The 21,182-nt window shown below is 56.2% G+C and overlaps 9 protein-coding genes across 9 annotated transcripts; 7 read left to right on the top strand and 2 right to left on the bottom strand.

Moving 5' to 3' along the window:
• Positions 1-741: 741 nt before the first annotated feature.
• PHSY_001242 (establishment of cell polarity protein) lies at positions 742-2,451 on the bottom strand (the record flags this gene model as incomplete). The annotated part of the gene is made up of 1 exon (XM_012331874.1): positions 742-2,451. One exon carries the CDS (start codon positions 2,449-2,451, stop codon positions 742-744), a length of 1,710 nt encoding a protein of 569 aa, XP_012187264.1.
• A 510-nt stretch (positions 2,452-2,961) lies between these two features.
• On the top strand, positions 2,962-4,839 carry PHSY_001241 (hypothetical protein; the record flags this gene model as incomplete). The annotated part of the gene is made up of 1 exon (XM_012331873.1): positions 2,962-4,839. One exon carries the CDS (start codon positions 2,962-2,964, stop codon positions 4,837-4,839), a length of 1,878 nt encoding a protein of 625 aa, XP_012187263.1.
• A 135-nt stretch (positions 4,840-4,974) lies between these two features.
• PHSY_001240 (hypothetical protein) lies at positions 4,975-8,177 on the bottom strand (the record flags this gene model as incomplete). Its single annotated transcript, XM_012331872.1, has 2 exons — positions 4,975-7,037; positions 7,928-8,177. 2 exons carry the CDS (start codon positions 8,175-8,177, stop codon positions 4,975-4,977), a joined length of 2,313 nt encoding a protein of 770 aa, XP_012187262.1.
• Positions 8,178-8,672: 495 nt separating this feature from the next.
• On the top strand, positions 8,673-10,268 carry PHSY_001239 (hypothetical protein; the record flags this gene model as incomplete). The annotated part of the gene is made up of 1 exon (XM_012331871.1): positions 8,673-10,268. The coding sequence occupies one exon, from the start codon at positions 8,673-8,675 to the stop codon at positions 10,266-10,268; it is 1,596 nt and encodes a 531-aa protein (XP_012187261.1).
• A 621-nt stretch (positions 10,269-10,889) lies between these two features.
• Positions 10,890-11,138, top strand: PHSY_001238 (hypothetical protein; the record flags this gene model as incomplete). Its single annotated transcript, XM_012331870.1, has 1 exon — positions 10,890-11,138. One exon carries the CDS (start codon positions 10,890-10,892, stop codon positions 11,136-11,138), a length of 249 nt encoding a protein of 82 aa, XP_012187260.1.
• Positions 11,139-12,152: 1,014 nt separating this feature from the next.
• On the top strand, positions 12,153-14,449 carry PHSY_001237 (transporter; the record flags this gene model as incomplete). The annotated part of the gene is made up of 4 exons (XM_012331869.1): positions 12,153-12,404; positions 12,566-12,850; positions 12,937-14,098; positions 14,364-14,449. The coding sequence occupies 4 exons, from the start codon at positions 12,153-12,155 to the stop codon at positions 14,447-14,449; spliced, it is 1,785 nt and encodes a 594-aa protein (XP_012187259.1).
• A 530-nt stretch (positions 14,450-14,979) lies between these two features.
• On the top strand, positions 14,980-18,336 carry PHSY_001236 (hypothetical protein; the record flags this gene model as incomplete). Its single annotated transcript, XM_012331868.1, has 1 exon — positions 14,980-18,336. The coding sequence occupies one exon, from the start codon at positions 14,980-14,982 to the stop codon at positions 18,334-18,336; it is 3,357 nt and encodes a 1,118-aa protein (XP_012187258.1).
• Positions 18,337-18,764: 428 nt separating this feature from the next.
• Positions 18,765-19,249, top strand: PHSY_001235 (hypothetical protein; the record flags this gene model as incomplete). Its single annotated transcript, XM_012331867.1, has 2 exons — positions 18,765-18,882; positions 19,041-19,249. The coding sequence occupies 2 exons, from the start codon at positions 18,765-18,767 to the stop codon at positions 19,247-19,249; spliced, it is 327 nt and encodes a 108-aa protein (XP_012187257.1).
• A 93-nt stretch (positions 19,250-19,342) lies between these two features.
• PHSY_001234 (hypothetical protein) lies at positions 19,343-20,788 on the top strand (the record flags this gene model as incomplete). Its single annotated transcript, XM_012331866.1, has 1 exon — positions 19,343-20,788. One exon carries the CDS (start codon positions 19,343-19,345, stop codon positions 20,786-20,788), a length of 1,446 nt encoding a protein of 481 aa, XP_012187256.1.
• Between the last annotated feature and the right edge of the window lie 394 nt (positions 20,789-21,182).

Below are 21,182 nucleotides of genomic sequence, written 5' to 3'. Positions count from 1 at the left end.
GAAGACAAGAAGGAAGAGACTAGGAAAGGACAATGGAAGAACAAAGTCGATGCAAAGGCAGACAGCCTCGTCGTGCCAATTCCGATCAGATTAAAGTCGCACAAGCGCTAGTCTCCCTCAAACGCCGCAGGCACTTTTACACGGTGACTGCCCAGCAACAATTAAAAATCTCAGTCAATCTTGATCGTCCCTCCACGTCTGATCCAGTCTCGGTGGCTTGATTCACTCGCTCGATCAAGCAGCTCTCTGCTCCTGTTGGACAAGTAGTCCAGCTTTGTCAATCATCCGACGAGGGTCGTCGTGGCTGTTGACCGGCAAACGTATTGCCCCACGATGCTCGGAATGAAATACTTTATAACAATAAATATAAAATCAAGAAGAAAGACACAAAAAATGACTCGACCCGGGCACACTGCACTCGTGCACCAGTCCCACACTTTCAATTTCCAATCATGCGAGGAGGAAAAAAAAAAAGATGGAAAAGCGGACAGATCTTCTTACCGCGCGAGAATGCTTGGACAACAAGAGACACTGCTCAATGTAGCAAACAGCAAGAACTTCTCATACTGAACAGCCATGTGCTGTGATATGTAGTCACAGCAACTGCCATCCGTCATCACGTCAGACAATGGCGCTGCAATGCGAATCCTTGTATGCAGAATGAGATTGTAGTGCAGAGGTGACCAGTACAAAAAAGGAAGGGGTCGAATGCGTTCAAGATGCCATCTGTTGGACGAAGCCTCAGTTCTTGGACCTCCCAATCTTCTTACCCTCGAATCCAGGTCTGGCTTTGCCAAACGAGGGCTTCTTACCCGCTGGTGTCTTGGACTTTGACAACGTCGACGAAGAGCCCTTCTTGTGCTTTCCACCTTTCGCAGCCTTCCTGGCAGCGATGTTGTCCTGGCGCTTCTTCTGACGATCCGCCTGCTTTTGCGTCTCGTTCTGCTGTCGCTCGTTCCACGCCTTGCTCGACTTTTCCTTTTGCTTGTCTTTGCGCTTGACCGCCTTCTTGAGCAGCTTCTCGTCGTCGCGGATTTTGACGCCTGTTGCGGAGGCGAGCACTTTGTCCCACTGCTTTTGCTCGTCCAGTTCGGATACTTTGGCGGAGAGCGCGTCGGGCGCATCGCCGAGCTTGGCGGCAAGCTTGGATCGTCGCGCCTCCTCTTGCTTCTTGCGGCTTTCGAGTACTTGCAGCGCCGCTTTGGGGTCCGAGGGCAGCGCCAGCTTGTTCTTTTTGCCGTTTGCCGACGAATCGGGTAGCGACGCACTTGCAGCACCTACAGGTTTGAAGTTGAGCGATGAAAAGTTGAGAGAGTTGCCGTTGACGTCGATGTTCGAGGCGCCGGAAGCGGATGCGCCGTTCCGCTTGTTGTCGCCGTAGCCTGGCTCTGCGACCAACAGTGCCGGTGCTTTGGTGCCGACGTTGAAGCTGTTGCTCGACTTCTGACCGTTGGCTGCATTCTCGACGCCGGCACGCTTGGCACGAATCGCGGCTTTGGCTGTGGCTCTTGCGTCTTTCTTTTCCTGCTTCTTGCGCTCGCGAGCGTCGAATCGCTGACGGCGACGTTCTTCCAAAAGCTCGTCTTTGGAGCTGATGACGCTGCTGCCGTCCTCCGAAGCATCGTCGTTGGCATCGGTGGGGAGACCTCGCTTGCGTTGCAATCCGGCGATCTTGGCGTGCAACTTGGCGCGCAACGCGTCGATAGATGCCTTGCGTTCGCCCTCGGTCTGAATGGGCTTCGGTGCAGCGACTGCCGAACCAGCGGCGCCAGCACCGGTACCGGCACCCGCTGCCGGCTTGACGGCAAGATCCTCAACATCCGAGTCTTGCATCTCCTCATCAGTATCACCTGCAGCACCATTGGGCCCGCCTCTTGATGTACTTTCATCCTCGTCATCATCGTCTTCCTCATCGTCCACGGACACCATACCTTCGACATCCATGTCGAGATCCGAGTCTGCCTCGGCGGCCTCACGAGCAGCCTTGGCCGCAGCGCGTTCGGCTTGAATGTCGGTTACGGTGGCAAAGTTGTCCGGATCGAGCCTCTGCTTCTTGGCCTCTCGCAGCTTCTCCTTGCGTTCCTTGGCCTCGATCTCTGACTTTGCCTTTTTGCGCTTGTTCTTCATGTATTTGGAAGAGACGCTGTCTTCGGCCAGATCTTCGGCGTCATCTCGGGTGAGGTAGAATTGGGGTGGAATCAGGTGAAGGAGCGAGGTGAAGGCGGCGTTGTGCTTAGTCAATGTGTCCATGTATTTGCCTAGGAGGGTCGATGAGGAGGATGCCTGTGCCGAAGTGGAAGCTGAAGGTGCACCAGTGGCGTCGATGCCGTTAGGCGTGCTAGAGGCAGCAGATGGCCGTGACTTTGGAAGAGTCTTCTTTGGCGATTGCGATGTGCCGTTGGGTAGAGTGGACGTTGACGCCTTGGCCGAAGCCACCTTTGCCGCTGCCATTGTGTCGTGAATGTTCCTAGATGCGATCCGAAGGAGGTGCGCTGAAGGCGACGATGGCTGCTAGTGTTGGAACAGTGCAGAAGGCGTGAGAAGAGCCCCGCCGCTGTATTGAGACTGTTCTCGAAAAGTCTTGTGTGCTACCAATGTCGAGCTGCTGTCGAGATGATGGTGTTGAACACAGAATGCGAGGACAAAGAGGCGCTTTGCTCGAGTTCACTTCTCTCAAGATTTTCCAAAATTTCATATTTTGCTTCTGCAGCTCAAAGCGACCGAAGAAGAAAAAAAGGAGGACAGCTCGGGAGCGGCGGCAGCTGAGAAAGCACAGATCGGGGCCGATTCTCGAGATTTTGCTGGACCCTGAAGAGCCTTTTTTTGCATTTCTCACTTTTCTTCTCGACGGAAAGTTTTGAGAAATTCTCCACACGCAACGAGGGCAGCAGATCGGCAGAATTGGAACTGAAGAGCTTCTCGACATTCTTCCTCTGCTACACCATCCCTCGGAGTACAACAATGGCGACGCAAATACCCCAAAGGTCTGCCAAGAGGCAACGTCTGGCAGACGAGAAGGCCGCTCGCGAAGCTGCTCTGCTTCAGGCGCAAGGTCAACTCGGTCCCTCCACCGAAACACTCGTCATCCAGTTCCAGTCAGGCCAAGATGGCTCGCTGCTCGGTCCCACCATCAACCTGCCCGCCGCGACAGGTCAGAAGGAACTTCAAGCCATCATCAACCAGCTTCGACGTCAACTCAAACAGGCACAAGGTCCCAAGAAGCGCTCAATAGACGATCCCGATGCAAGCTCGGATGACGATGAAGACGATGATGAGGATCTGCCGTACGCTTTCCACGTCGATGTGCAGCAGCTGGCTGCTAGTGCCGGCATCGAATCCGAGGAGAAGCAGGAGCTCGTAAAGAGCAATGCGAGGTTGCCCATCAACGACTCGCTCACCCAAGATGTCTTGAACGCCCAGGCGGCGAAGAAGCTGGGGCTCAGCCAGGAAGATACTCTGACGGTGGTGTTCGAACCGCAGGCTGTGTTCAAGGTTCGACCGGTCAGTCGCTGCTCCAGCACCATGAGCGGTCACGCTTCGCCGATTCTTTGCAGCACTTTCTCACCAACAGGCTCGCTGCTTGCGACAGGTGCAGGCGACAAGACTGCGCGGCTGTGGGATCTCGATACGGAAACGCCGATGCATACGCTCGTCGGTCACTCCAACTGGGTCCTGTGTGCGGAATGGGAAGGCAGAGAACGCAAGCTGGCTACCGGTGGCATGGATGGAGAGGTGTGGATCTGGGAGGCGCTCGATGCGTCCTTTACCGGCCGCAAAGGCTGGCTTTCACGGTCCGGCAAGCAGGTGGACGAAGAGTGGCAGGCTGAGCAGGAACAGCTCGACAACGCGGAAGGTGGCGACGCAGAAGGCAAACCTGCCAAGATGGGTGTCAAGCAACGCAGAGCAGCACGTAGCGCAGCGCCTGCAGGCAAGCCTCTGCGAGGACACACAAAGTGGATCACCTCGCTCTCGTGGGAACCCATCCATGTCAACCCGACCAACCCGCGTCTCGCGTCTTCCTCCAAGGACGGCACCGTTCGCGTATGGAACCCCACTCTTCGCCGATGCGAGTACGTACTTGGCGGACACACCGCCTCTGTCAACTGTGTGCGATGGGGTGGTGAGGGTGCCATCTACACCGCATCCTCGGATCGAACCGTCAAAGTGTGGTCGGCCGACGGAGGGAAACTCATCCGAACGCTCAACGAGCACGCGCATTGGGTCAACACCATTGCTCTCTCGACCGACTTCGTCCTCCGAACCGGTCCATTCGATCACACGGGTCGAGCCACTTCCTCCTCCCCCTCCTACGTCCAGCCTACTGACGAAGAGGCCAAAGCGTCGGCACTCAAGCGATACAAAGAAACCACGGGTTCTGGCTCTCAACCCGAGACCATCATCACCGGCTCGGACGATCACACTCTCTTCCTCTGGCCACCCCAGATCAACGGTTCCGCCTCCACACCCAAAAAGCCCGTTGCACGTCTCACCGGACACCAAAAGACGGTCAACCACGTCGCCTTCTCCCCCGATGGCAAGAAGATCGCCTCTGCATCCTTCGATAACAGCGTCAAGCTTTGGGATGCGTCCACGGGTAAGTTCATCGCCACCCTACGGGGACACGTGGCCAGTGTGTATCGTTTGGCTTGGTCGAGCGATTCGCGATTGCTCGTGTCGGCGAGCAAGGATTCGACGTTGAAGCTGTGGGATCCCATCAAGACGTTCAAGATCAGAAAGGATCTGCCGGGTCATACCGACGAGGTGTACTGTGTCGATTTCGTGGCGGATAAGGTGGCGAGTGGAGGACGGGATAGGAATGTCAAGATCTGGCGTCATTGACCATCTGCTAAATTGATCCAGAAGCATAATTCATCATCCATCCATCCACAGGGGAGACAGTGTGCGCCGTAGCTGTGTTCGTCGTGTGTGTGTGTAGAGGTAGATTGCGATACAAAGTACAGTTGTGACGAAAGTTCAACAGAGACCCAGATGCTGGAAAAGCGCCGGGATGAATCCAGCTGAAAACAGACCGATGTTGGTATACACGATGACCTTTGTCAGCACGTCGGCGTCGTAGTGCTTGACCTGCTGTTCGACGTCCTTGGGTGTAGAGCCTTTGATGTCCGCTGCTAGATTTCGGGCCAACTGTTCGTCGGGAGGGATGAAATTCGGATGCGCTCTGGACTGGGTCAATGGAATCGGAAGATCCGTCGCCGTGTCTGGGGTGGAGTCTGCATCGGTTTCGTCAGCTGCACCTCCTCCGATGGTGAACTGGATCTTCTTCTTGGGCGACTTTCCCGTGCTAGCCAGACTTCGACGCATCTCCAAGGGGTTTGGACTTGGCGTCCTCGAAGGAATCGGTGAATGCAGTGGAGACCTCCCCAACAGCGACGGACTGAAAGCGCCACCGCCTATCGCTGCACCGTTGCGCACGTCGGCACTGCCCCTCCGACTCGACGAGGTGGGCGACAGGATGGGACTCTGGATCGTTTGCTGCTTGCCGCTCTCATCCGTAACGATGATCTGCGAAGGAAGATCGATCACCGATGGCACGGCGCTGAGGTCTGCCAAGGGGATCTTGTTGTAATCGCTCGCTGGTGTGTAGTGTCTTCGTGGCAGGCTGAAGCCGATCAGTTGGTCGACGAGACGGAACGTGGGTGGGAGGATGACTTTGCACGCGGTTTTGACAATGACTCGGAGGAGGAGGACGTTGACGAGACCGATGGCCATGACGAGACCTCGTTTGATCCAGATCTCGGCTGCTCCTGCGACGGGGATCTGTATCAGCGGCGTCCCCGAAGTTGTCGCGGTTGTGTTGACGGTAGAGTATTCAGCTGCTGGGTCGAAGAACGTCGAGAAAGGGTGCAGCAGAGGATCCGTATGAAGCACAACCCCGAATCGAAGGCACCACCTCGCCAATGCCACACCCATCGCAACCGAAACGAATGCGATCGCATCTTCAAAGCAAGGACAATCGTCCACCGGTTGCGGATGAACCGAAACCATCAACAGCCCCGCCGGAACAATCACGGCAGGGACGCCCCAACTGTTGACCTTGACAAACTGCTCGATGTGATCGAAAAAGGTCCACTGCACCGCAGTGATGCCCGCGCCCAAAGCGGAACCTGCGATGCAGTCGATGACCGAATGCATCCCGGCATAGATACGGCCGTAGACGACCGAGGTAGCGTAGAAGAGCAGACCCGCTTCCCAGAGGTACGAGTCGAAGAGGGACGAGTCGGAAGGGTCGGCAGCTTCGCGCATCTTTCGAACCCAGAGGTAGATGTACAGGGCGATGCTGACGCTGTTGGTGGAGTGAGTGGAGGGGAAGCCGTATTCGAGATGGTGTGTGCCTACGGTGAGACGTGTGACGGGTGGGGAGTAGGGCCGTGGTACGCAAAAGAGGTCCTTGATGGCGGAGGAGAGATAGACGCCGAAAGCGAGAACGTTGATGAGACCTCGACCAAACCGCGGACTACCCAACCAAAATACCATGGGTAAGAAGACCAGGAAGAAGGAATGTGTCCCTAGCAGAGAGGTGTTGACAAAGTACCTGTCGAGCCATGGTCTGCGTACCAGACGTTGGTGTCGTTCGTGCAACGGAGCCTCTCTTCGAAGGATTGCGACGATGCAACGTCGGAGGAAGGCGATAGGTCGGGGAAGGTAGGCATCGTAGACGGCGTCGTCTTGCAAGCCGATGGACGTAGTAAGCTCGTGTTCACCGACAGAGTCCTTGTCGTTTGATTTGACGTAGGAGGAGCCGCGAAGGAGACCGATGCGTTCGATCTTTTCATGTTTCTGAACGTGCCCGCGTTTGTGCTTTTGCAAGGTGCCGTCCGTGGGTTGAGTGCTGTGGTCGGTGTTGACGGAGAGTGCAGGACGGTTCGACTTGGATGAAGCTGGCGTCGAGGAGGACGAGGGAGAGATGGTGTGGTTGATCTGGCTGCCAGAGATCTTGCGATCCTCCTCGACGCTGGAGGAGGAGGCTTCGCGGGCAGCAGGCGCTCGCCGCTGGTGCAGATTCGAAGAGGTGGAGGCTGAAAGAGGCGACATGGTGTTGGAGATGGCTAGCGCATGTCCGTCATTCACCCAGCTGGTCAGATAAGTCACGACTGATGCCAGTCAAGTGTTCCTTGTGATGGTCAGGTGTGGGACAAGGAGTCGGCAGTGCGTCAGTTGCGTACTGCAAACGCCTGTGCAGCGAGAACAGCGTGAAACAACACTTGCTCCTCTCGCATCCAGAGCGCGAACCGTGCTGCTCTAACTGCTTTGAAATTCTCCAAATCGAGAAGGTGTGTGTGTGTCGGCTGTCGAACGTCGTCTTGTCTGGCAGATGAGCATGGATCGGGCCATCCTTTGTGAGAAGACAATCGAGATTAGTTATCTTTCCTTCCAGAGCCAGACCCACACGCGTTTTGGCACGGAATGCGTGCGTGTGCGTCGGCTGCAGCTCAGAATACATGCCAATAATGTTGGGGTCGGCAGCTCTCTAAGAAACTGCCGAGTGGTCTGTGCTTGTCTTGTCGTGTTCGCAACCTGCAACAGGAACAAAGCAGATTGGACGCGCATGCATCTAAAGCATTGTCAAAGCGGGATGCTACAGCATACATTGCCGTTGCTAAGCTCGTGCGCCTCGATTGCTGCCAAGATTGATGAGCTCTCACCCATGAAATGAGTGTTGTGCAGTGCAGGTTCTTTGCAGATAGAGAGACACGGGCCTATGCTGGTTGGTTGCAGGCGCGTCCGAGCGGAGTGTCAGAAGAAAGCGTGGCAGCCGTGGCAAAATTTTCTTCTTCGCGGGTGCGTTGCTCGCTCCTTTTCCCAAGCTTTAATTTTTTCTGCCATTTATTGGATGGCGTGTGCTCTCAGGCCTGCAACGCTGTGCTGCATGCAAGGGCGAGTTTCGAATGTCTGAGATTCATCTTACGACGGCCAACGCGAAGTTCTTCTTGGATCGTGTCAAAACCGTCAGCGAGGCGAGTCTGAGCCAGTCTGCAGCGGTAACGGTTGGCCTTCGGTGAGCAAAGTAAGCTCAAACCTCGCCTTCTCTGCTTCTCGATGCAGCCAGCGCGGTCCACGTTCTCCAAGAGACGTAAATCTTGGTTAGCATTGTACCCTTTGCAGCTCCCCTTCCACCTCGATACCGACACCGTCTCCACCTTTGGTCCCCCAACCATCCTCATCGGCAACCCTCGCCACGGACCACGGACCTAGCTGTGTAACTTCGACGGCTTTCCCATCGACGCTGACATCGTGTCCAGCCCACTTCCTCGAGGACGCCTCCATCGAAGCCGCCGCCGCCGCCGACGATCTGGACAACTCCCTACACATCCCGGACTTGCGCCTTCGGTGCGATTCACTATCGGATCACATCGCTGGTTCCTCGCAGCGGTATTGCCTGCACTATTGAATCGAATCGACTTGCTAGGATCTCGCACTGATCGGTGGCTCATTGAACTCAATTTAGCTGCTGTAGCTGTATCCTCAACTCAAAAGCGACCCACCGTGTTGCGTCCCTTTCCGCTCGACTTCATTTCACCGCGACCGTCGTCGTCCGAGCACAGCAGCCTCTCCTCATTCTACCATCGTACTTGCGGTCCAGTCATCGTTTCGGTCTAGACGTCGATACGTTCGATACCCTCGTCCAGTCTCACTCCATAGCTCTCTACAACATGGCCAAGTCCGCTTCTCGTTCGCGGTCCTCCGCGGCGGCGGCGTCGTCGTCGTCGTCGTCACTCCACAAGCCTTCCAAGGCCAACTCATTCAAAACATCTGGCAGGTCCAGAGAATGGTCTGCAACACGTAGAGCCGCCGAAGAATCGCTTTCCATACAGATCCAATATACCCTCAATGCTCTCATCGCCCTCCTGGTCATGCACACCCTCTCCTCCCCTTCTTCCCTCTCGCTTGCACATCTCTCCTCACACCTGCATCTGCCTCATTCGCTCCATTCCATCATTCCATCCTGGCTTCGCCTGCCGTCGCTAGCACCTTTTGCTTCCGACCTTCCCAACGCTTCCGAAAAGGGCGGCCATCAAGTCTGGTCTGATCTCGTCGGCGAAGCTGCCAGCCTCGGTCCCTTCCGCAGCGACGCACGTGGATTTGGACATCCGCTCACAGCACTTCACAACTTTACTCGTGCCTGTCTCGGGCTCTCCTACCCCGTACCCGATCCCTCTTCGTCGCCAATCGCTGCTTTCAAGCATCAGGCGCATCGTCTTGTAGGCGGCGACTCGGTGCCTGCCACTGCTCCCTGGGCTCTTCTATCTGGCATTCCCGGTTACCTGTACGAGCGTGGCCTCAGAGACGCCCTCTTTGTCGGCACGCTAGTGCTGCTCTTCACCCTGGCTCGAGCGCTTCTCATGAAGTTTCTGCTGCTGCCACTCGGAGAGCTCGCCGTGCCGCATGTCAAAAAGCCGCGCAAGTCGGAACGCCAATCAACCGAGGCTCTCAACGAGCGAGCCAAGGCGCTTCGCACTCGCGAGAAGGAGGTTCTGCGATTTGCCGAACAAGGCTTCAGTCTCATCTACTACACCTGCTCCTGGAGTCTAGGCTTGCTGATCGCCTCACGCGAATCCTACTGGCCACTCAACACCGTCGAATACTGGACCAGCTATCCGCAGTTCCAACTGGAACCTCTGTTCAAATTCTACTATCTGGCGTCCTGCGCGTTCTACATCCAACAGCTGTTCGTCCTTCACGTCGAAGCACGTCGCTCCGACCACTGGCAGATGTTCTCGCACCACGTCATCACCATCGCACTCATCGCCGGATCCTACGTGTGCAGCTACCACCGCGTCGGAAACGCCATCCTGTGTCTCATGGACCCAAGTGACATTGCACTGAACGTTGCAAAGATGCTCAAGTACGCTGGATGGCAGACCACGTGCGACATTGCTTTCGGGCTGTTTATGGTTTCGTGGCTGGTCACAAGGCATATCCTCTACATGCGAGTGGTTTGGAGTTGCATCTTCGATGCGCGCTCCGTCATGTCCTTCCGACCACCAAACCGCCTGACGGGCGATTACTTTACGAAGACGTCGTATTTCACGCTGATTGGATTGCTGTGTGCTTTGCAGGTGATCTTGTTGATGTGGTTCTACATGATCTGCAGAGTGGCGTATAGGGTGGTCACCAAGGCAGGCGCGGTGGATTCGAGAAGCGATGCCGAGAGCAGCTACGAAGATGACGAAGTGGAGCAGCTGGCGGCCAAGGCGACTTCGACAGCGATAAAGTCGAATGGCGCGGCGAAGAAGAAGCGCAAATAGGTTGCAGCGGCGACTGCAAGAGATGTCAAGGGTTTCAATGAAACCCGATGGTGCGTTACAATATAAACACATTCATAGCTGCATCAGGCCATGTTTGGTGATCAAAGGCGAGATCGATGCTGTGATCCCTGCAGAATAGGGCCTTCGATGCGGATGTAACCGATTCGGGCGATTGAACTCTGACAAGTAGATTCGCAGCACAGGCGCAACTTTGGGTCTTTGCCCAAGCAGCTAATCTTTGACAGACAACGCTTTGCGGTCCCGACCTGCAGTTGACGCGTCTGCAGATGCGATCGTCGTGTACCTGGACCAACGATGCTCGATTACACCTGCGCCTCTTGCCGACATGATCGCTTCGCTCTATCTGGAGCGACTGTCGAGAGGCAAAGTCTGAACACAAAGACGTCTCCCGACTGAGAGTTGTTTCGTTTCTTCGGCATGACTGTGCGCCGACTCGGTAGACGGTCGGTCATGACCGTGCAGGCAAGGACAGCGAAACGGTCTTTCGAGCCGCGGGAATCCAAAGAAGCGGAACACGCAGCGGGCATCGCTTTCGACTCCGCCGTGCTGTAGAAGGCGTCGATCGTGTGGAACGCCGCCTCCGAACCAGCGGCTCTGAAAATGCGGGGAAAGTGCGGAAACAAAGGTTGTGGCCCCAAGACCAAGACGCGATCATCTACGGCCGTCTACGGTCGTCTACGGTCGAGTCTCTCCGAAAGTATTCTCCAGTCGTCTGGGGGCTTGTGCCAATGCAGCCTTGGACTGCTATCTCGTCGCTTTGACACGTTGCAGTCCGGTGCAGCCATCGCACTAAGACAGGAACGACCAACTGAACTTGATCCCGATGACGCAGGAATTCGACGTTCCTGAACAACACTTTGAGAGCAAGATCGTCACTTTGGCTCGCATCGCCAAGCCTTTGGTCTCGTGTATCGTCCAAAGCTGCTCTCGATTCCGTGTTTGCCGAGAAGGTTCAATGATGGGAAGCGAGAAGCGAAGCAGGCTCTTCGCTGCGTGCAGCCCTGTTCGGTATCGCGCGCGTGGCGGTGAGCAAGTTGTCGGTTGCTCTGCTTTCCCGCCTGCAAATCGGCGGTTGGCCAGCGCGAGGTTTCCCCACACCCCACAATATTTCGAGTTCGCTTCTCGAATTTGACCGATTCCGCGTGCTGTTTCAGTCGCCGGTCTCTTTTTCTTCTCAGCCGCTTCCGCTCGACAATCCAGCTGTGCTCCGATCCAACAGACACTAACAGACAGTGAGCAAGGCCCCTGCATTGGACGTGTGCATTGCCGTGATTGACTGCGTAACAGTGGCCTCGCCGTTCACGGCATGCCACCTGTCCATCGTGTGGGGCGCTGTGGCTGAACGTGGGGTTCGCTTCCCCGCACATGTCGCCTGCTGCACGTCCACGCCGAGGCTGCTACCCTGAGATGGTGCCTCGCAAGCGGTTCTTCTTCCTCAGCCGCCGCCGCGCTCGTTGACATTTGGATTGTATCGTGGGTTAGACTGCAGCGGTTAACTCCGCACTTCGTTCGCTGCTTTTCCTCTGCTCCACCGCCCCAGAATCGTTATTTTCGCCACCTATGTGCCTTGATAAGGCTGTTCTGTGGCTCTGATTCAGCACGGCCTGTGCGAAGCTGGAATCAAGGTTCCCTCAGTCATCCGAGCCAAACTTGCCTGCTTGTATGCTATCGAAGTCGGTCAGCTTGGAAGCTGAACTCAGGAGTGCTCAATATATATCTGCTACTCAGCTATTCATCCATCTTGCTTCCCTCCTTCCGTCTCAGCTTCCTTGCCAAAGTCCATTCCTGCGCTTCCCTCTTCGGCCTCCTTTGTTCATACATCTCAGCAGATCACTCCGGCATCCAGATCAAAAGATTGCCACTATGGCGTCCAGCTCGAAAGAAAAAGTCGGTGAAACGATCTACGAGACCAAGGATGACACATACGCTTTCGACCGATCGCCATCCACTGCCTCCCACAATGCCGGCGAGAGCGACGGCGCCGTTCGCTTCAACGCCGAGGGCTTCCCTGCCGACGCGGAGCAGTACGCTGTCTGGCGTCGAGGCATCCGTAAGCTCGACTGGCGCGCAGTGCCACCGCTGACGCTGCTCTGGTGGGCCAACTTTATCGATAGGGTGAATAACCATCGTCATCGACGTCAGTTGTAGACTGCAGAAAGGCTGACACGAATGCAACCCACTTCATCTCTGCCTTAATTTTTCCACGTCAATTACTGCCTCCTCCTTCCCCGCACTCAACGCTCCGACCACGATTCTCCTCTTTCCTCCCCTGACAGTCCAACATCGGAAATGCCAAAGTCGCAGGACTCACTGCAGACCTCAAACTCGACGGCAACAAGTTCAACATCGCCCTCGCCGTCTTCTACATCACCTACATTGCCAGCGAGATACCGAGCAACATGATGTTGCGCAAACTGGGTGCCAAGTTCTGGCTGCCCTTTATCGTCTTCTGCTGGGGCGTCATCACCGTGTTCTTCGGTATCGTCAAGAATTACGCCGGGCTGATCGTGATTAGGTTGTTGCTGGGGCTGTTCGAGGGTGGGCTGCTGCCTGGTATGCCAGTAAGTACGAGATCTAATGGCGAATATACAGCGAGATTGGGGAGAAGAAACGACTTTGCTGACATGCTCCTCATCGTTCGTTTCAGCTGTATCTTTCGCAATTGTACCCTAGATACATGGTACAGGTCCGCCTCGCGTACTTCTACGCTGGTGCAAGCTTGTCCGGCGCCTTCGGAGGCTTGCTCGCCTCTGGGTTGATCCATATGCAAGGTCTTGGTGTCCAAAACCGATATCTAGCACCTCTAAAACCAGCGACGCAGAAGGGTGTAGCTGGATGGAGGTGGATCTTCATTATCGAAGGTTTATTGACAATTGTCATTTCCTGCTTCGCGTGGTGGTGCCTGCCTTCATCTGTCAAGAAGTTTGGTGGGCTGAAGGAGGACGAACGGGAACTCATGCTTGCGGTGCTGGGACGGGATCAGCAGAACAACCGAGCCAAGGCGGCGGGAGTCTCTCCCGTCCTGACGAACGACGGCGAGAAGCAAGTCAATCTGCCACCTGTCAGCGCACCCAATGCAGTCGGACCTGTCAACGCCCACGATGCGAGCAACGCCGCTGTGCATCAAGCTATGGTGTTCGAAGAGGAGCAGTTCGAATGGCGCGAAGTTCGACGTGGGCTGGTCGAGCCACAGGCGTGGTTCACGGGTCTGGCGTACCTGTGCATCTGCAACGCGCTCTACTCATTCAGTCTCTTCCTCCCCACCATCCTGCGCGGCATCTACCCGAACATCAGCCTGACGCGACTCCAACTTCTCACCGTGCCACCCTACATCCCCGCCACGGTTCTCGTCATCATCATCGCCTACCTCGCCGACAAGACACGTATGCGCGGTCCGTTCATCCTCGCTCTCCTCCCCCTCTCGATGATCGGCTACATCATGCTCCTCGCTACCAACGACGCCAAGGTCAAGTACGGTGCTACCTTCCTGATCGCTCTGGGGCTCTACCCGACGGCACCGTGCATTCTTTCGCTTCCGATCAACAACACGTCGGGTCTGTACAAGCGTGGTACCGTCAATGCGTTGCAGCTCATGATCGCCAACTTGGCCGGATTCGTTGCGACGTTCATCTACCAGGCAAAATGGGCTCCCAAGTACATCCAGGGTCATTCGGTGGCGTTGGGTAGTTTGATCCTAGCGTGGTTGTTCATAGCGGTCAACGTCTGGTGGTGCTGGAGCGAGAACAGGGCGAGGGAGCAAGGGAGGAGGGAAGGAAACTGGGTCGAGTACCAGAGGCTTGTGGACGAGGGTAAGACGAGGGCACCGATCGGTGATAGGAGTCCGCACTTCCGGTACACGTTGTAGGAGGAGCAAGATCGCTGGGCATTAGGCAGATGGTCGGTTCGAGGTCTCTTTCGGTAAATTAGTTTGTCGGTCAGTCAGTCAGTGTTTGCAATCCATGTCAGATTCTTCCTTGTAGCCAGAGTGGAAGGGGGTGTATGCTTCTCCTCGCTCAAGTTGAACGGTGTCGATGGCCATTGGCCACCAACTTCTGACTGCGCCGTGTTTGACAGCGGAATGGATCTATGGGCCGTTCCGATCGAGCCCTGATTCGCGAGTGAAGACTGATAAGTGTCGGCCTCTGACTGCATTTAAATAGTTATTTTTATCAAGACCCTTTCGATGCCTGCATACAGTGTATCAGTCCGTCGAATCTGGCACACCAGCAGTATCTCACCGGCAAAGTCGAGATGAAGCGCTCGGGAAATTCCCACCAAGTCGCGCTTGCGCCATCCACAATCATTGGTCCTTCCTCGCCACTCCTTCTTGCCGCCTTTCCTTGTCGTCGAACCGCCGCCTACTCCGTCGCTCATCAAAGGCAAGGCTGCAAAAAGCTCTGCTTCATTGTCCTACTTGCTTCCAATATCGATCCTCTTACCCCACGGACAGATCGGTGCCAGGAACATCAGTCGTTCGCCGGACCCGTGACTACACATCTTCAAGCATTCGGCCCAGCTTTCTCCTCTTTCTGACACGAAGCTACCCAGCATGAAAGCTTGAGATCCTCGTAACACGCTCTCATTCGCTGCATCAAGCACTCCATAGGTTGGAGTCTGTTCAAAAGCTAGATCCAAACGATCCCAGCCTAACAGTCTCTTGGCTGCAGCTGGCTCGCTCATCGCCTACACCATGCCGTCATCTCCGCATCCTTACCGCTCAGCAGCGCATCAGCTCCAACATCCGGACCATGCATCGTACTCACCGTCACCACGAGCTGCACCTCTCTATGCTTCGTCAGCACGAAGCTCTCACGTCTACCACAGCGCCTCCAACGCCTCTAGCCCCGAAGCATTCAGCGAGAACGATCTGACGAGGAAAGTTCCTAGCGACTATCTAGGCACGTCTTCCCGCGTAGCGTCCTCTTCCCGTGGTCCGACAGCAGGGGTGTACGATGCAGCTTCGTCGCGTGGGCCCTCACCCACAAAACGCCGCAAGCAGTCAGCCGATGACTCTCCCGTCATTTCTGCCGCTGCAAGCTCGCCCCACAGCGCCACTAAGAATGCATCCGCCAACGATACGTCAGATCCAAATGCCATCGACTCGAAAGCCTCGACCCGGGTGGCCAAGGCGTGTCAACCGTGCAGCACCAAGAAGCGCAGATGCGACGGTCGACAGCCCGAATGCTCTGTCTGCCAGGTGTTGGGCACACCCTGCACTTACAACCACACCGGTCTCAAGCGTGGTCCGCCAAAAGGCTTTCGCTCCGGTCCCAAGGAGTCGGCCAGAGCAAAACTCGTACGCACGCTCGAGACCACCATCCGTGATCTTGTCAATCATCTCGGAAAGGAAGAGGCGGGCGCGGAAATTGTCCGTGTGTCGGGGGAGAGACACCTGCCTATCGGCGAGGCATCGTTCGAGGAGGCAGAGTGTGTCGATGCAGCGACGTCCTCGAAGCGTTCTCGTGCGAAGCAAGATCGTGCCAGCTCGAGGATCAAAATTGAGCACCTCACGTCGAACGACGATTCCGGCCGTTTGAACGCCTCTCGCGATTCCGACGGTGGCGAAGATGATCCGGCCGCAGAGGCGGAAGAAGATGTGATTGGCGAAACGCGTCAAGGTGAACTTGTCTATCGCGGATCCAGCTCTGGCATTGGGATTCTGCAACGCCAGCATCGCGCTGAATCGCCCACGGCTGCCAATCGATCGGCCGCATCGAGCTCATCTGTGCCGTTTGGACCGCGATCCCGTGACAATCGTCTTTCGGGAGAGGGTGTCGTGCACGCTAAGGCTCCTGTCTTTTTGCCCATTTCTTCACCTCGACCGGTAGGTGACGCCGAGACCGTCAGCTCGCACGATCGATCCCCACGTCCTAGCAAGGCCACCCCGAGACGCGAAATGGCGAGTCTGTATCCCGGAACGAGTCGCGATGGCCACACGTCCACGAGCCATGTCTCTGCCGAAGATCCGGTTGTTTCGGACGAAGAGAACGATCGGCTCTTCCGATACTACTGGCAAGGGTTCCATCCCTTCTATCCGATCCTCTACAAGCCGTGGTTTGTGGGGTTCTCGCGCCAGGAGTTGCGCAACATCCTCGAGCCAAGTTTGCTGTTCGCCATCTACGCCATCGGCGCTTGCGTCGTCCCAGGAAGCGCGTCTCAGGGATCGTCGGGCAAATCGGACGATTCCGCGCACAAGCTCAACCTCGAGCGTGCACAGCTCTTCTGCCGGGCAGCCGAAGGTCACGTTCTCGCCAAAGGACTGCGACCAGACATTGCCTCGATCCAAACGTGCTGGCTGCTCAGCCTCTACTCGCATGGCACGGGCGATCTCTCGCGTGCATGGAACTTTCAGAACCTGGCCAGCTCGATGGCGGTCGATCTGGGGTTGCACCGTTGGCCTATCTATCGACCGGAGATCGTGCAGGATCGTGTTCAGCGCGAGACACGGATCCGCGTGATCTGGCACTGTTACATCGTGGACAAGCTGTTGTGCGCTGAGATGGGTCGACCGGTGGGGCTGCGTGCTAAGGATATAGATGTGCCGCTGTTGTCGGAAACGGAGGAGGATGAGTTCGAACTGTGGTCGGATCAGACCGAGATGCAGTCGGCGGATCAGCAGGGTGGCGTTGCGGGACCGGTGAGGAGGTTGCATGCTCCCTCTTGCCTCAATTGGGGTGTCCACTTGTTCAAGATCGTCGAAAGGATTTTGGACGAGGTCCACTCGCTAAGAAGGAAAGCGTTGCTGAGGAGGCAGGGAAAGGGGCAAGTATTGACCGATCTCGATCGACAGCTGACCGAGTGGAAAGAGAAGCTTCCCCCGCACCTTCACCTCGACGACAGCACCCACGACGGACCCTTCCCAAGCTTCTTCGCGCTCAACCTGTGGTACTACACAGCTCGACTGCTGCTCCACCGACCTTTCATCCCGCAAGACGAGGGTCTGGCCATGTCCAAAGTACTCGAAAACGACAGTCACCGACAAAGCACGCTCGCAGCCAACACCATCTGCGACCTGCTCGAGGCGTCGTCTAGGGACATTGTCGATCGACTATCGACCGATCTGGGATACTGCCTGTTCACGGCAGCGGTGATGTTCGTGTTCAATGCGAGGTTGCCGGATCTCAAGATTGCGACGGATGCGAGGAGGAGGTACGGGTTGTGTGTGCAGTGGTTGAAGATGCTGGCGGACACGTGGCCGGCTGCTTCGGCGCACAGGTTGCTGCTGGATGGGTTTGCGGTGGTGGGAGAGGACGCTTCGAAGCAGGATGCGGATGCGCAGAGCAGGAGGAGGCCGAGCATCGCGGCGTTGCAGGCGGCGAATGCGGGGACGCCGGGGACGGTCGCTAGTTTCAAAGTGTCGAATTGGATTGCGGAGACGGAAGGTGCGCTGCAAGGGCTGAATGGGGGACAGCAGGACCCGAGCGGCGTCGCGAAGACGGACGAGGTCACCAATCAGGTGATGGATCGTCAAGGTCAAGGCCAAGGTGGTGTGCAGAACACGTACGACAACGCACCGTTCTCGACCAGCAACTGGAACAACTTCGCGCCGGGCATCTTTGACGTCGAATCGTTCTTCTGGAACGAGAACGCGACCAACGTGTCTGCGTTGGTGGGGATGCAGTTCAACCAGACGACAGCGAACAATGTGCAGAGTGGCGTGCCGCAGCAGCAAGGTGTCCAAGGTGTAACCTTTGGAGGATTCAACGCTGGGGTTCCTCTCGGGGGTGGTCCTGGGGCGGGATATCCGATCGGCAACAACGGGATGCAGAACGCGCCGATGTCGACGAGCGCTTCCGCCGGCTACCCGGTCAGCGGCTACACTGCACAGCAGCGGAACAACGTACTCGAGGCATCGCAGCAGCAGCCACCACCGATGCCGACTCAGGTGCAATCAGATGTGTCGATGAACGCTGCACTACCCGCTCAACCAGCCGCCGCGTCCGAGCAACCGTTCAACACGTCTCCGTTTGCCTTTAACCCTGCAAACACGAGCATAGGAGAGTTCTGGAGCATGCTGGAGCTGCCACCAGCTTTCCTCCAGCAGTGATTGTAGAGAAAGTGGAATGAATACACGGAGCATCGAGAGATTCAGTGTCGAAAGCGCAATCGTGTGTGTGTGTGTGCGTGTGCCTGATCGGCAGAAGCTTCTCTTTCGATCTGAAGTCGGAACTTTGCCTGGCTTGGAGAATGCGGAATGCCAAGCGCGCGACCACCAGCACGCTGCATGAAAACTGCACAGAGGCTTGGCACGCCGACCGCTGTCGAAAATTTTTCTTTTGACAGCTCATCAATTTTTGGAGGCAAAGCGCCACCTTCACCACGCCCGTCAAGAATGGGAAAAATAAAAATAAAATTGTGGCTTTTGCATAATTACGCAGGGTGCCTCGGCGAAATATACCCCTTAACGGTGGTGCAGAAGTGTCCGCGTTGCGCCTCGTTTCGGCGTTCTTTGGATTTTCGGCTAGAACGGACCGCATGGTTTTGGAAATAGAGGAAACCTGTACATCTTGCGTTTGGTATTGGGTTGTTTTGGTTCCTGTTCGGGATCAACTGCTGGAAGATGGAGCGCTGCGAAGAAGAAGGAGGAGGGAGAGTGAGGAGGTTGATCTGGTCCTAGGCGGAGGGCAGCGCAGGAGCAGTTACAGCCCAACCCGCCTCGGCGACTAGTGCATCAATGACAAGGCGACCGCGTGATGCGTTGTTCGCCGAGTGCATGATTTTCCTGACGCTGTCGATCCTCGTTCTTGGCAGGTAAGCTTGCGCTTGGCACAGTCGGCTTAGCGCTTGTGACGTCGAGTTTCGACCCTCTCTTTCTAGACGAAGGCAGCAGCCGGAAGACGCGCCGGATCAGCGTCTGTGACGCTGTGACTCTGGCTTCATTTGGCTTCATTGATGGTGTTGCTGTTCATCCTGTTGCCATCACCACGATCCTCTCCACCCTTGCCTCGACTGACGTATAGAGGGTCCCGCTTCCTTTCCTCCACCACATTTGCATTCATTCCATGAAGAGATAGCATTTGACCTGCTACCTCGTCATACGCATACTCGTCATCATGAGAGCATCGACGACATCAGTGGCGCTTGTGCTCACGACGCTCCTCACCACACTTTGCGCCCTCGCTAGCGCCGACTACGTCCCCTTCGGCCACCACGACCCGCACTGGCACGCTGCTCGCGACGCCTCCACCCTCACCGCCAAAGAAAAGGGCACTAACCTCGGTTATGAAGAGCACACGACACCAAAAGTGCCCTCAGGCTCCCGACTCACCTCGATCGACGTTGGCAGCGCTTCGCACAAACTTGCCGTGTACTGGACGCGCAATCCGTCCAACCACCATGCGAAACAGGCGTTCGTCATGATCCACGGTAGAAACCGAAATGGCGGAGACTACTGGAAGACCATGAACGACATCCTCACCTCTGCCGTCAAGGCGTCCTACTCGTCTGCCGATAAGAACGCCATCGTCGTGGCTCCGCAATTCTACTCGAAGAAGTTGAATAAGGGGCAATACAAGAAGCATGAATTGGCGTGGGATGACATCAATGCGTGGCAGGCGGGAGAGGCAGCCATCCACCCGAAAGGATCGAAAGAATCCAGTTTCGATGCACTCGATGCGTTCTTTGACGAGTTCTCCAACAGAACCAAGTACCCCGCGCTGCAGGAACTCGTGTTCGTAGGGCATGGAGGTGGAGGACAGCTGATCAACCGCTACGGTATCGTTGCCAAGGACATGTCTTCCGCTTCCCTCTCCGTTCGATTCATCGCGGGAGACCCATCTTCCTCCGCCTACTTTACCGAAGATCGACCCACCACAGACCCCTCCATCGCATCCAAGTCCACCTGCCCGCTCTACAACACCTGGAGGTACGGCTTCACCAACTTCACCGGCACGCTCGACGGCCTCAAAACCCCGCAGGAGTACTTTGCGCAGAACGTCAAACGCGACGTCCGCTACATTGTCGGCAACGACGACACCGCCAAAAATGGCGATCAGTACTGTATGGCTATCCTGCAAGGTGGTGTGGCGAGGAGAGATAGGAATCTGGCGTGGTGGAAGTACATTAACATGCTGGCGAGGACGAACGAGGATGTGAGTGGTTTGCCCGGGAATCTGACGCTGGCGAATCTGCCGGATTGGAGCAAGCTGAGCGGCGGCAAGTTGAGTCATACGTTGACGGTGATCGAGGGAGCGACGCACAATGCGGACGAGGTGTTCGGAAGTCAGCAGGGTAGGACGGTGCTGTTCGAGAAGAGCCAGAGTAAGGTGCAGAGGGGTTGGAGGCCGAAAGGGTACAACGCGGCGGGGGTGCCGACTACAAGTAGCAGCAGTAGCAGTCCGAGTGCGGCGGGTTCGACGGGATCGACGGGTACGGCAAGCTCGTCGACGGGACAACAGCAGTCGGGTTCGTCGATCTCGGGAGCTGCCAAGACTGGCACTTCTGCAAGCACGCTGGCGGTGATCGGCGGGGTCGCTCTCGTCGCGCTGGGCCTTGCTTGATCCAAAACAGCATAACGGGCAGTCACACTTTCTAGATCAGTACAGACAGGCAGGACCTGTATCACATCAGCTTTGTGACGCAGAGAAGCGTCTTCAATACATTCATTCTACTGACATCAAGTACGGGCTCTGGGCACAACACACGCTCACGAGATCACAGTCCATTCTTCGGTTGCGATGTGGGGGAAAGAAACCGTGTGACTTTAAAAATCAAAGTACAGACAGCCGAGCAGCTGGAACCCAGCAGAGGCGACGTCCGGCGACGCCCGTTGTGGAGCTCGCAGTGCTAGGGTGAAAAAGGAGTAAAACTGGGAAGAACGAAGACGAATACGAAAGGCAAAGAGGAGCAAGAGAACATGGATCCAGTGTCGAATCTGAGGACAAGGTATCGTAG

Source organism: Pseudozyma hubeiensis (genome assembly GCF_000403515.1).
Source record: "Pseudozyma hubeiensis SY62 DNA, scaffold: PHS15, whole genome shotgun sequence".
Lineage (NCBI taxonomy): Eukaryota > Fungi > Basidiomycota > Ustilaginomycetes > Ustilaginales > Ustilaginaceae > Pseudozyma > Pseudozyma hubeiensis.
Note: the sequence above shows the minus strand (reverse complement) of the source record. Positions and strands in the feature narration are given on the sequence as shown.